The 14590-nt window shown below is 38.5% G+C and overlaps 1 protein-coding gene across 7 annotated transcripts in view; it reads left to right on the top strand.

Annotated features, from left to right (window-relative positions):
* The first annotated feature begins 1086 nt into the window (after positions 1-1086).
* Positions 1087-14590, top strand: part of ZNF451 (zinc finger protein 451) — a 91674-nt gene continuing 78170 nt past the window's right edge. For 3 of the 7 annotated variants that reach the window (XM_037056327.1, XM_037056332.1, XM_037056326.1), the window contains exons 1-3: positions 1107-1369; positions 1850-1933; positions 10555-10635. In XM_037056327.1, coding sequence (XP_036912222.1) covers positions 1349-1369; positions 1850-1933; positions 10555-10635 — 186 coding nt within the window. In that variant the 5' untranslated portion in view covers positions 1107-1348. Of the gene's footprint in view, positions 1370-1849; positions 1934-10554; positions 10636-12106; positions 14301-14590 lie in introns of those variants that run through there. The other 4 variants (XM_037056330.1, XM_037056331.1, XM_037056333.1 and 1 more) reach the window with 3 other exon arrangements.

The following is a 14590-nucleotide window of genomic DNA, read 5'->3' as shown; positions in this document are numbered from 1 at the left end:
GTAACCTGGCAAGTAAATATTCCACTAAACTTTGACCAGCACATTAGGAGAAACTTAAATACAAGTTTTACCTACACATTTAAAAGTTTTAGACATTTACATAGCTTTTGAGGAACACAATAAGGAGGTTTCTCACTTTCAGTTTGCCCCTAAATTTCTCAAACTGATTAGGGAGAAAAGCAACTGAAGACATAAAGTACTTGAAGGAAATGCAGAAAATATCAAATAGTAAAGCAATAATTACTGCAAGCATAGGTAAGGTGGTCATGTGGTATACGTTTGTATATATACAGATAAAAACAGGAATCTAAGATTTAAAAGAATTTTCCAATTTGAAGTCTTTTCAAAACCTTTGGCAGTTGGTGTGTAAAAAAAGGCTTTTTTGTTAAGGTGTTAAGTGAAAAAAAATTTAAAACACATATGTAGTTGAACATGAGTGAATTATTTTATAGACTGCTTTCTGAGTGTGAACCTTGTAAAAAGAAAGGTCAACTATTTTATTTTACGATGGTAATAATTGAGAACATCTTTTAAAAGTACATGTTAGTATCACGGGTCTAGGGCTCAGTGATAAAGTTAGCTAGGCCTCAGTTTCCTGTCCTATTGGGCCCTGGGCTCTCTAGCTTTGCCAGTTTTCTTCAAGCTAACCTGGAGACTGGAGATCTGATCCTCAATTTTCTACTTTAGGTTGTATTAATTACCTGCTGTGTCTGGGAGACTGAGGCTTGAGAGCAGCTGAGTAAAGACACAACAGATTTCTTTTCCGATCTTACAGTTCAGCTAAGCCTCTACATTCCTGAGCCTCCGTTAAACAAGCAAACAAAAAAGACAAGAAAAAAAACCGAGTAGTCCCCAACACTGCCTTTGAGCGCACAAACCAAACAAAATCCAACTGGAAACCTTCCCTGTCCCCGCCCTTCTCTATTAAACAGTACCTAGCCCACCCACCGCTCAGCTGAATTGCTGTGACGTCACTAAGGCGAAAGGCATGCTATGTGCCTCGGGGTACTTTCTCGCTCCTTTCCACCAACGCATGGGCGTCCACGGTGCTAAGAGAACTACATCTCCCAGAGTCCTACGCGGTTCGGGGAAGGTGGGGACTGTGGGAAAGAGGCTCCGGAGGATTTCGGCCGGAGCTCACCGCTCCTCCTTCTGAAGCGGTTTTGCACCTCTTTTCCGCTAGCGGCGTCAGGCGGCGTCAGCGCTCACGCAGGGGCGGGTCACGGCAGCGCAAAGCGGTGCTGGGCGGGAAGGGAGGTCGTGGCGGTAGCAGCGTCTGCGGGGACAACAGCGACAGCGGCGGCCACAGGGGCAGCAGGAGCAGCGGTGCTGTCAGGCCGTCAGAGAAATGGGAGACCCAGGGTCAGAGGTGAGTAGGCGAACCACGAAGGGTTTTGTATTTTTGTTGGGTGTGAGGCCTGGTGCTCAGCTGCAGCGGAGGGGCGATACCTTCAGTGTCTGTGGCCGAGCTTGGCGTTGGGGACTGTGCTCGTCTGAGCCAGGAGCTAGCAGAAACAATGGCCGCCCAGCCGCCCCCGAGCCCCAGCACCAGCTCTGAGTTTCTTGTTGCCGCTGTTTGGCCGACAGGCTTTCAGTTCAGCAGTGAGCCTGCATCTCTCGTTCTCGGCAGACGGGGAAATCCGGGGAAGCCAGTAACAGGCTTTCGCTGTCTGGTCCTTACAGCTCCACGTATGCAGAGGCATAATCCAACTCCATCGAATTCTGTTCTATGTCGGGTTTGTGTTGAATTGTGCCGTTAGGTTTCCTTTAAAGCTCGTCCTTTTTGGGAAAATCTCCACCTGCAAATTTGTGGCTGTACAGATAAGCATGTTTTGGCTTATTTTTGTAGATAATAGAATCCGTCCCTCCAGCTGGGCCTGAGGCAACTGAGTCCACAACAGATGAAAATGAAGATGACATTCAGTTTGTTTGTGTAAGTAGCAACGATATTCGGGTTTTTCCCAGAGTCAAAGCCTGCGTGGTAAGCGATTAGGAGACTACGCCTCCTCACCTGGTCGTTCGTCATCCAATAAATATGTTTGCACGTCTAAGGTGCTAGACGTTGTGGAGCATGGCACGGGGTTAGCAAATGGACTGAAAGAGGGCTCTGAGCAGCCGCCGCAGCCATCACCAGGACTGTTGGTTCAGTACATGTCGAAGCTTAATCTTCTCATGCCTTCCTGCAGAGCCATTTTACACTCAGTCGTCGACGCCAAGTTCTGGTCTCGAGATTGTATTGAAATGGGGCAACAGTGTCTTCTAAGATGAGACACAGGTGAGGGAGAAGGGACGGCTAAGGATGAGGAAGTCTGTAGAAAACGGGGCTGTTGTAAGAACTCGAAACCTGAGGATTACACAGCTTCAGAATGTGGAGGCAGAGAGCCTGAAGGTCTCACTAATCTCTGAGGTCATGATGTTAGAGCATAGTACAACAGTTGATGTTCATAGTGACGGTCCTTGCATTACCAGGGACTTACTATTTAGTATTTTCTGACTTTATTTCCTTGGAGAGAGTTTTCAAGCATTAGTACGTGTAGATTCTTAAGCCTCACTCTGTACCTACAGAATTTGAATGTGGGCCTAAATCTTCGTTTTGGAAAAGTGCAAAGACGGACGAGAGTCTCTGAACCACTCTCTGAACCAAATCAGTGCTTTCCCTAAAGCATTGATTTAGGGAAATAGTGGGTATGACATATTTTAGGATGATTTTCACCCAAAACTTTTAAAGTATAACAAGGTATACTTTAAAGCAGGGGTATCAAACTAATTTTCACTAGGGACCACATCAGCCTTGTGGTTTCCTTCAAAGGGCCGAAATAATTTTAGGACTGTGTAAATGTAACTACTCCTTAACTGTTAAGTAGTTGAAATTACATTTGGCCCTTTGAATGCAACTGTGAGGCTGATGTGGCCCCTAGTGAAAATGAGTTCCATTCCCCTGCTTTCAAGCATAGCTTTGTTATACTGCCAAGTATAACAAAGTATAAAATAATATGGGTAAAGTAGTATCTTATCCAGAGAATACCTTTTTCTAAACTACTCTGAATACTATAGTTGAGGTTGGCTATTTAAAGTGTGTAATTTTTATTTCAAATACACTAAAGGTGTGTATTTATATTCATTTTGGGGCAACTTAGTAAAACTGCTTATTAAAGAATATCATCTAGTATCCCAACATTAGGGCCATTTTGGTGACCCATTACTGTTTTGAGTTTTAATGGGTTTGTGTAGGAGTCTTTCCACAAGATCATTTCATGCCTTGTTCTCCAGTGTTAGTGTATAGGGCACTCTTTTTCATTTTAAACTTTGAAGGTTTGGGGGTGGAGGGGTACTTAGAAGAATTGTATCAGGCCCCTTCAGTCACTGTGGACTGAAGTACGTTTGGTAACAGGGTTCCATGGCTCTTTAGGACAAATATTTCAGGTTCTTCCTGAATATTGATATATTTGTGAATGGAGGGTATCTTGATATTTTGCATAAATATAAGTAAAAATGAAGCACTTCTTTATGAGCCACATGTTTTAGTTTGAAAGTCACAAATGGAATCTACTAAAATAAGATTTGGGAAATAATATATATTTTTTTGTGCTCTAGAATGAAAAATTACAGCCTGTAACTAATATAAGCTTGTATTAAGTTGAAGTTTAAAAATATTCTTGAAGTTTTATTTTAAATGTAGAGAACTGGTTAATAATCTATGCATCGAGAATAAAAAATAACAATCAGTGTTTTGTGTATCGAGCCTGATACGTTTTATATTTATTCCAGTTTTGTAATACAGGTTCAAAGATGTGATAGTTCCCTGAGGAGAAATGAATTATATCATAGTGCAACTATAATCCTAGAAGAAACCTATTAAAAACATTCCCTCTGTCTTTTTAGTGATAACACTTAAATGACAATGATACGTTAATTCTATTTTAAAATACACTTAGAGATGGAACCTTCTATTCCTTATTGTCAACTACCTAATCTTATACTTAACTCTTCCAGGTAATGCTTATCCAGTAAAGATAATGCTTAAGATTTATTCAGATATAAAAAGACAATTATGATGTCATTTCTTGATTTACTTTGGTTTGGATTTCTTAGTTTGCTGTTAATTAAATTTTCTCATCTTCCATCCACATGGTGCACAGCCATGGTCTTTCTGTGGTTTCCAAAATACAAACTCTGAAACTGAACAGCATGCTGAAAGAAAGGATAAATATAAATGTGGAGGTTCAAAATAACCCTTTTGTTTATATTACATTGGCCAAAAGTCAGTTATTAGATTTTTTGGACTATAAAATACACTTCCCCCACCCCACCAAATTTGGGAGGAAAAGGGGTGTGTGTCTTATAGTCTGAATGTCGCTTGCCTGGCTCATTGTTGGGTGGGTGTGGTGGCCTGTGTTATTTAAATATTTTACCACATTTTTGGGCTTCAAAGTTGTTTTTCCTATTTTCCTCTAAAACCTAGGTGCGTGTTATGGTCTGGCGCATCTTACAGTCTGAAAATTTGGTACTTTTTTTGGTAATAGTGCTTAGTTGTCTTTAACTTCATTAGAAACAACTTTGTTAGATTGTATTTTCACAGGTGTCATATCAGTGCATTTTTAAAAAAATCAAAATTGGTAAATTTTTGTGCAGCCATTTTAATATTGATGATTGAAGAAGACACATTTTTGGTGTTTTATGCATTATTATTTCAAGATAGGTAAAACTGCAACTGAAATGCGAAAAAAGATCTGTGCAGTGTATGGAGAAGGTACTGTGACCAGTTGAATGTGTCACAAGTGGTTTGCACAGTTTCTTGGTACTATTGGCATTTTGGCCAAATCTTTGCTATGGGACTCTCTTATGGATTGGAAGATGCTTAGAGGCATCCCTGGCCTCTTGAAGCCAATGCCAGGAGACAGGTGGCATGCTCAAATATCCAAATCAATGAAGTTATGGTGAAAATGAAAAATGTGTCTTTTAGCTTACGGAAAAAACTAAATGAACTTTTTGGCCAACCCACTATTTTATTAAAATGTAAAGTAGAATGCAGTTCATAAGTGTGCTGTTTGATTTTTGTAAAGCCAGTACACCTGTGCAAACAGTGCTCAAATCAAGAAATAGAATGTTACCATGACAAGGACTTTTCATTTAGATCTTTTTCTCTCATTTCCTGTTTAGTAATATGACTCTTTATTCAACCAACTTTATGTCTTTCTTTGAAAGTAGATGTTTTAATAGACTCCCAAAACTGTTTTAGCTGACGACATGATTTTTCACAGTGCTACTCTGGATACAAAGCTGTTAAAAACTGCTGAGGCAGCCTATCATAATCTTGAGACAAGCACATGAGATTTAGATTTCAGCTAAGATTATTGGTTTATTGTGGAATCATTGAACATGTGAAAATAGTAAAGGAAATTAAGGTATAATTTCATAAGTAACTTGAGCACATAGGTCAAGTAATAATACTTTACCTGTAGTATGACCATGGGTCATAGGCGAAAAACAATTAGGTTATCTTTTGTTTGGGTGTCTTAGGACTGTAATGAACTTAGTAAAAATAATGTTGGAGCTCATAATATACAAAGTCATGAATTAAGTACAGTAGAGCTATAAATATTCATTGGAAATATATCCTACCCACAAGTATCAGTATTTCAGTGTGGGAGATGAAATAGATGAGAACTATGTAAATAGTTCTAGTGGAAAGTTCTTTTATAAAGAGAACATGGTACTTTAAAAAAAAGACTTCAGTTTATGACTTTGGCATAAATAACATTTAGTATTTGTATATATTTAAAATGTCATTTTGAGAAGAAACAAGGAAAGACATCAAAATTGGAAAAGCAGGATTTGTGTAGTTCTGGTGAATAAAATTTTTTTTTTAATGTGAGAGGAAAGGATGATGGTCCAGATATATAGATCTTGAATTGTGGACTAAATATGAACTTATAGTGGGAAATTGGGAACCACTGAAATTGTAGAACTGCGTAGGACTGCAGAAGTAAAGTATGTCCCTAACTTCTCTATATGGGAAAAAACGAATTATATAGGATTTTAGATTAGGTTTTTGCATCGTCTTAAATCCATATTTGTTTTAGCTGGGGTAATTTTTTTTGTATCCTATATCTTAGTATATTGACATTACTTTTTAATTAGTAAATAGTTGATGTTTTGGTATGAGAATCAGTGTTCTAATAATAGGAATGAAGCCTTTTTTTTACTTAATTAAAAAAAACTTAATCTAAAAAAAAAAACTTACCTAATTAATACAGCTGTGTTCCTGATCTGTTTTGCTTGTGTCTATACTCCTGCCCCTAAATCATGTGCCCCTAAAAATTCTACTTGGAAGTATAATTCTTTGGTTTTGTTATTGGTACAGAGGAGATGAAAATGATGGTTTACTAGTTGATAAATGGAGCAAATTCAAATAAAATACCTTGTAAATGGAGGACCACCTGCATTTATAGTTGTTTAGGATATGAGCAGTCATTATAAATATGAGAACTTATTTCTTCTAGGTGTTTGTATTATAAACATTGCTTTTTTAGGGGAGTTAATTTATTTTTTTTGTTACTGTTCTGAGTTACTCTGTGTTGGGGATAATAGCAGGTAGTCCTATTTTTCTCGACAAGTGTCTTATCTCAGAAACTTAGGTAATAAGCATGAATTTTAAAATAGTACATATATCCCTGGCTGGTGTTGCTCAGTGGGTTGAGTGCTCAACTGTAAACCAAAGGGTTGCGGGTTCAATTCCCAGTCAGGGCCCATGCGTGGGTTGCAGGCCAGGTCCCCGGTAGAGGGTGCCAGAGGTAACAATACATTGATGTTTCTCTCTCTCTCTCTCTCTCTCTATCTTCACTCCTCTCTCTCAAAAATATATAAATAAAGTATTTTTAAAAAGTAAAAATAGTACATATATGTATATTTTTAATATCTCAGTTGCTTTGGCCACACAGTCAATTATGTGTTTAGAGAAACAGGTATACCTCACTTAGTTTCCACATTTGTTAAATGGGATAATAGTAGTTCAGTATTTCACCTTGTCAGATAATTGTGGAGATTAAATAAAATCAAGTGCATGAATAGTTTAGCACAGTCCCTGTGCAGGACACAAGCCAAATGGTATCGATTGATAGGAAAATAAATGCAATACTAAAATGTTTTGACTCCCTTATTTTGGTGGAAGTTTTAAGTTTTTCCATATCCACTGTGGAAATTAGTTGAAATGTAGAATATTTGTTTATAAAATAATATTTTCCTTTAGGATACTTCTCTTATTTTTCCATTCAGCCTCTTTGCCTTTTTGGAGGTCTCAGACCCTTGTCTTCTCTTTCTACCATCTGTCACTGTAACTTCATAATTATTTGTTCAGTGAATAATAAATATTCTAATTGACTCCTGCCTTTTCTCACTTTCAGATCTCCTACCTTGATTTTCCGCTGATTTACTTGATTTACTTTCTCCTACCTTGATTCTTTTTGTCTTTTTAATTAGTGTGAATTATGCGAGGTTGCCATTGTTTAGCCGTGCATATCATTTTAAAGGTTCATTCCAGTGGTACATTTCTGGTAGTCTTCTTTCATCTGTTTCTAATCCTGCCCCTTACACTGTTTCTACATTTACTTTTTAATCCTGTTTGTGGCCAGTTTGCTAATTCTGTTTTTTCCTGCCCATTCTACTTTTCACTTTGTGCCCTGTTATATACTTTCATCCCCCTTATTTCGGTACCTACTGTCTGTTCATGGAAGTTCCACCGCTACCTCTGTGTTTCTAGTAACTCGGGGACTTTCTTGGTGCATTATTTCTTTGGATATGTAATAAAATTATCCAGTGCACATTTCTTGAAGAGGGTAAGTAAACTCAGGTAATTATGTGAACAGTAGAAGCTGTTTTTAACTCTTCTACTTCCTTCTTAGATTAACATATGATTTTGATAATCTTAATACCAGTGGTAGGTTTTGGTCTTAAAGTAGGTGATACATCTCTGTTGACCACACATTGGAGAATATCTGTTTTCTTTGCCTCTTTTTTAAACATGCATATTTGCAACTTAGGCAAAAATCCCAGTTACTTTATTACATGATTCCTGCGCAGAAGTTTTGCTTTCTGGTTTTATCTTAGTGGCTGGATCACTGCCTGCAAGGTGAGCAATTTGCCTGCAGAAGCAGTAGCCTCGGGAGAGAAACAAGCTGTCTTTGACACTGGATGCTTCTTTCAGGGTCTTTAACTGGATCTTAGCTTCTGTCTCCAGACTCTAGTCTTTTTCTGTTAGTTTTTCCACTGAATTAATCACTTCGCTTGCCAACAGTTAGTTTTCTGTATCCTAAGAAATCTTTCCCTCAGCCATATTCTCCTTCTGTGTTCCTTTCTCTTGTTCTCAACATACTAGGTTTTTCTTTTTTTTTAAGAAATACTCTTTACTCATGTTCTTTACTGCCTTCTTTTCTACTTTTTATTAGACTGGTTTCTATACTCACTACTTTCTTGACAGTTGCTCTCTCAAAGGCATTTTAAAATCTATTGCCAGATTCAGTGGCTTTTTGGGGTTGTTTTGGTGGGGGGTGTTTTTGGCTTCATTTAACACTGATAACTTTTTGTTGAAGTTTACTCTGTTTTTAGCTTCTTTGAGTTTATAAACTCTTTGATCCTTTTCCAGTCTCTCATTTCCTACTTAGCTCTTCTTCCTTGAATCCAAAATTCCAGCATTTCCTCGAGAGCCTTCTAGAATCTCTTCTGCTCTTTGCTTTATTCCTTAGCAACAACATAGTTTCAGTTTAAAAGTAGAGTTAATAGTCTTTTAGGGGAGCCACTCCCAAATCTCGATTCTCAAGTTATGTTCATACATCCAGATTACGGGCTTGCATTTCCGAGTCTCTGCCAAATACCTCTGTGTACCTTTGGCATATCAAATCATTATATGCAAAAGAATATCAGCTTTGTGTTTTTGTATTCCAAATTTATATTTGTGACATTAGTATCCTTCTAGTCACCCAAGCTTGAAAACTTGAGTGCCAATTTGATTTCTGGTTATTGTTGGGGTTTCATTTTGTAAGGCCAATCTTTGTTTCCCCCATTATACCCATGGACTACTCTCTTGTATATGCACCACAACACTATTCTTGCCATCACTATTTAGTTCTACATTATTTTGTCTCTGTACTGACTAATTATTCTACTTTCCCTAGTCCTTATACTTCTTTATGTAATTAATCTTCTTAAAACAGTACTCTCAATGTCACTACCACTTTATTTTATGTTAATTTAAAAAGGTTTTATACATGTATTTTTAGAGAGAGGGGAAGGGAGGAAGAGAGGGAGATAAACATTGATTGGTTGCCTCTCATACATGCCCCTACCAGGGACCAAACCCACAACCCAGGCATGTGCCCTTACTGAGAATAAACCAACGACCTTTTGTTTTGCGGAATGATGTCTAACCAGCTGAGCCACAGAGGTCAAGACTTATTCCTATTTTAGTATTTATTGATTCCCTTTTGTTTGTGGAATAAAATTGAGGCTTTTAAGCCTAGCATTCAAGTCTGGTTCGTTACAGAGTCAGTATGGATAGAAAGAAAAGATGGAGAAGAATGAAGTTTTAGTGTTTGAATCTGTAGAAGTGGGAGATAAAAAGGAGCTATTGGTCAGGGAACTCCAGGATTTTAAACTTGGGTATCTAACAAATCATTGATACCCATTCCATTTGAAAAGCATTGGATCATAGTATCTATGCCCTTATATGCTTGTTTCTGTATTAATCATCCTTTTCCCAAGAAAGTGACACAGTCCTAATAATCTTACTGGTATTAGCCTCTTCCTTCTAGGTCTCGTCATCATTTCTTACTCATGTATTGGGTTGGCCAAAGTCTTATGTTTTTTTCCATATGATGGCTCTAGTAGTACTCAGTTGTCTTTAACTTCAATCGAAAAAATTTTGTTAGATTGTATGTGATAGCTGTCATATCAGCATGGATTTAAAAAAAACTTATCAAAATTGGTGAATTTTTGTGCAGCCATTTTAATATTGAAGACGGAAGAAGATACTCAACATTTTCAGTGCATTATGCATAATTATTTCAAGAAAGGTAAAAATGCAACTGAAACACACAAAAGAGATTTGTGCAGTGTATGGAGAAGGTGCTGTGACCCACCAAATATGTCAGAAGTGTTTCGCGAAGTTTCTTGGTACTATTGACATTTTGCCCAAATAATTCTTTGCTGTGGGGCCTTATGCATTGGAAGATGTTTAGCAGCACCCCTGGCCCCTACTCACTAGAAATCAGTAGCAGGAGATAGCTGGCATACTCACAGTATCCAAATCAGTGAAGTTACTGGTGAAAATTAAAAGTGAGTCTTCTATTTTACGGAAAAAGTGTAATAAACTTTTTGGCTAACCCAGTACATATTCTGAATATTTTTCCCTGCATTTATTCTGATTCTGATTATTTTCTGCCAGCCAGAAGGTGTCCTCTTCAGAGGAATTCTTGCCAATCCCAACAAAGATGATTCTTTTACATGCTAGCTTCATGTGAACAACTTTATGAATTGTTAATTTGCTCAATTCTTTCATAGGAAGGACCATTGAGACCTGTTCTTGAATACATTGATCTGGTCAGCAGTGATGATGAAGAGCCTAGCACCTCTCATAGTGATGTAAGTACGTTATATTTGATTTGCATTTCTTCACTCCTGTCATTTAAGAGGCATTCTCTAAAGAGAGTTATCAAATCATGGGTGACTGTGTTTAGTGCTTTACAGAATAGCCCATTACTGTTAGAATGGGCCATGATAGGTAGTCCAAGGAGTTCTTTGCCCAGAATATCTCCTACTTTCAGTTTTGTTCCTCCACTTTCAGTGAGGAAGTGAAAGGATGACATGACACATAGAAGTTCTAAGCCTTGGAGGTGATATTTGATGAAACGGAAATGGAATAAAAACTGCAAGCTTTTTGGCTCCTGTGTCCTTCTCCTTTCCTATCTCTCTTCAGGTGCCTTATATAACTCGATCCTTTTCATCTGTAATTATGTGGCCACAGAAAATTTGTTTTACCTTGGAAGAAAAGATATGTGAAGATCCTTTAGAAAATGGCATGTGGGGAAGGGTTATAGGTAATAAATTACTTCAGTTGTCATATCTTTTAACCTCTTCTATCCCCCATATATTTGAAGTTTTCTCTTTTACATGCGATTTTTTTGGATGTGGGTTTGATCCCTAAGCTAATACTTTCCTTACTTGGAGAACCAAATTAGCTGAGTCTTTTGTAGCAGTCTTGTCTTTCCTTTGTAGCCCAAATTGCTATTAATAGGCTATTTACTTGATGGATTAGAGAATTCCTGGCTCTTGTTCAGGGTGACCAGAAGCTTCTTGTTTTGTGATAGTAGGGAATTAAGACTTGGACCTGGAATCAAGATACCTAGTTTTTATTCTCAGCTTTATTCCTTATTAATTCTCTCACTTTGGATAAATTGAGTAACTTTTTAACCTTAGTTTCTTTATCCAATAGGAATAGTACCTACCTCACAGGGTTGTTGTGAGGATGCAATGAGGTAACAAAAACATAATGTAAGCTCCTTGAAAACTACATAGTAGGACTGTGCAATTGGAAAGTTTTGTTATTTGTGGAGAGTGAATGAGAGACTTACTAAAGGGGTTTAAAAGTGATTCTTACAATGGAGGACTTTTAGAAGAAACTATTTTTTCCTCAGTGAAACTTTCCCCACATTTTCTCTGCAGTTATTAGCTCCTACTTATTGACTTAAATATGTTCAATGGGATTAAAAATTATTATCACCAATGGTCTCACCACTTTTTCTTATCCTAGCATGGGACCAAGCAGCGAGCTAGGATGGCACCACTGGGTTCGTTTGTACTCTCTTTTTTCAGAGACAAGAGTGCCAGGTTAATTCCCGTGATTGGTATTGGGTCTTTGGGGAAGTGAAGCTTGTGGATTTGATTTCTGGGAACCCCTTGCTGACCTATAGTGGATTGCATCTTTCATTGTTAATTATAATAATTTAAAAAATTGAATTCTACTTACTGGACATGCATCTCTGCACTTGAAAGTTAACATATTAAAAGCATTTTTTTTTCTTCCTTGGTTTTCTTGTTTATGTGGATAACCCAGAGAATGCCTGAGTCTAAGGTGCCATCCTCTGAGAACCATCGCCCAGAAAGGTGCTCTAGCCGCAGTGTTCCTCTTCCCCTTGGAGAGAGCAGCTCCTCTGGGAGCTGCACCAGCAGTCCGCAAAGGATAGTGTTTCAGCCTGCTTCTATTGAGAACCCATTGGAGAACCAGAAAAATGATCAAAATAATTCAGATGTTAAGATCTCTGAGACAGAGACACTTAAGTCATCACAAAATTATCAGACTCTGCCTTCGTCTCCACTTCTGGTCCCCCAAGAATCTTTGGTCTCTTCCGAGGTTAAGGAGGATTTATCTCCAGAGTCATCGTCTTCACAGCATGGACAGGATGCCATCCTCTATCTCCAGACACAAGTGGCTGAGATGTCCCGAGTGATACGTGACCTGCAGTCTAGGAGTTGTTTCAGATTTCATCATTCTAGGCCAAGCGAGAACTCCTCAGTACCTTGGGACATCACCTCCAAGGAAGAAAACTTATCCACAGTTGAAGAAGAAGCTGACTGCAAATCCCCTTCAGCTGATGACAAAGGGCAGCCAGCTGACCCCAGTCAGACTAGTTTCACAGGTCTTTTGAAGAGAATGGAACAGAGAGGTGTTATAAAGAGAGTAACGTTACAATCTGAAGGAGAATCATGTGATGGGAAACCTGATTATGTGACCTCTAAAAAACGTTTGGTTCCTCCATTGCATCCTCTTCTAAGAATTGCCACCACTGAGGTTTTTAAAGACCCAGCTGATTGCCATCCTTCTTCTTTCATGGGACACAGGGTTTATCCTGTGGCCAAGGATACCTCTCCTTTCCAACCAAATCCTCCAGCTGAGGGCCCCATTGTAGAAGCTTTAGAGCATAGCAAAAGAGGAAGCACAGCATCTCCTCTAGATTCTACCTCAAAAGAAATGGAGGTCATGGGTTGTAGATTCTACCATGCTGCTTCCATTGCAGCCCGAGCTGCTAGCTACATGGCCTATATGACTCAATATCAGCGTAAACTCTGGGAGGACATGGAGGATCTGGTCCATGACCCAGAGTTTGATCGTGGAAAAGCAAGATGTATAATATCTGATGGTATGGATGCAGGCCTTTGGCAGCTTTGTACTACTAGGGACATAATGGACTCTGTAGTCAGAGTGATGGCCATGGCAGTAGACTATAGAAGGCAAGCCTGGCTCCGACTTACATCTCTCACTAAGAAAACCCAGGAGAAGATCTCACACTTGCCTTTTGATGGCACTTCCCTCTTTGGACAAGATGTGAATGCTGTTGTTGCAGAAGAAAACAGTATAAAAGAAAATGACTATAAAGACCACAGCAAATACTATAGCCAACATCGATATTTTTATAGTCATGATCAGAAAGTACATTATCACAACAGAGGGTACTCCAAAGGGGATTGGTACAAACCCCGAAGCCATCCCTATAGATACAGAAAAAAGGGAGACTCTCCAGAACGCCATGGGTACAAGAATTAGTAGCCTGAATTTCAGCAGTATAGCCATCCAACATCCTAAGTATTTAATTGCTCTTCCTGACTTACACAGGATTTACAGGTAGGAGGTCACCTCCAAAACTGAGTGAATGTATAGAATTACCACGGCTGATGTTTAAATTTTGGACTTTGGAATGAAGTATATAATAAAGATAATCATCTTTTATTGGCCAGATGAGTAGCGGAGACTTTTCATCTGAGTAGGTTGGACGAAGATTTACCCATTACTTCTGGTTCAGAGTAAGCCCAGAGGAAGGTACTCAGGAATCTGAATCCTCTTGTGATTACAGAAAAATATAAAGATTTGTTCCTCAGGAAAATCTTGCTGGTAAACTGAGGACTAGCAGATTTTGGGTCTGGAAATAACTTACTACTTACTAGATCTCTGTTAACACAGAGGCAAATCCTTTGTTTTTAGGTCATCAGTACTTCCTTATTCAGGCTTCACTTGTCAGATCTTCACAAAATGACAAATCTGTTATAATCTGTCTATATCAGGATGAACAATTCACTAAGTGTCCATGCTACTCTCAAGGTCTATGAGACTTCAAACTCAACCATGAAGCTGTGTATCTAGAACTGGAATTGAAATTTTGCCAAATCCAGTTAGCTTCTAGTGGAATGACTGGACGTCACAGGTCTACCGTGGGCACCAGCTGGAAAAATACTTTTCTACCTGTAACGTCTCTGTGAAAATTTCACAGTAACTATCTTCATCAAGACTGATGGCTATAGTGCCATCACCACTTCAAGTTACGTATGAAGGAGTTTTTTGCAGTTATCACTCATAAGCCTTTGACCTGTTAAGCTCTCATATCAACAAACTGTGAGACCCAGTAATGGTGTTCTGTCAGGATAATTTGGACCTTTCACCAAGATGACCTTCTAAAACAAATCCACCTTCTGAACATTTAACTTTTTGGAGCTTGATAGATACACTATAAATACAAAAAAGATAATGTACATTGGTGCCCTGGAA

This window comes from Sturnira hondurensis, unplaced genomic scaffold, assembly GCF_014824575.4.
Source record: "Sturnira hondurensis isolate 20B ecotype Veracruz unplaced genomic scaffold, ASM1482457v3 Scaffold0008908, whole genome shotgun sequence".
In the NCBI taxonomy this organism is placed as follows: Eukaryota; Metazoa; Chordata; class Mammalia; order Chiroptera; family Phyllostomidae; genus Sturnira; species Sturnira hondurensis.
The sequence above is the reverse complement of the archived record's forward strand: the minus strand, read 5'-3'. Positions and strand labels throughout refer to the sequence as shown.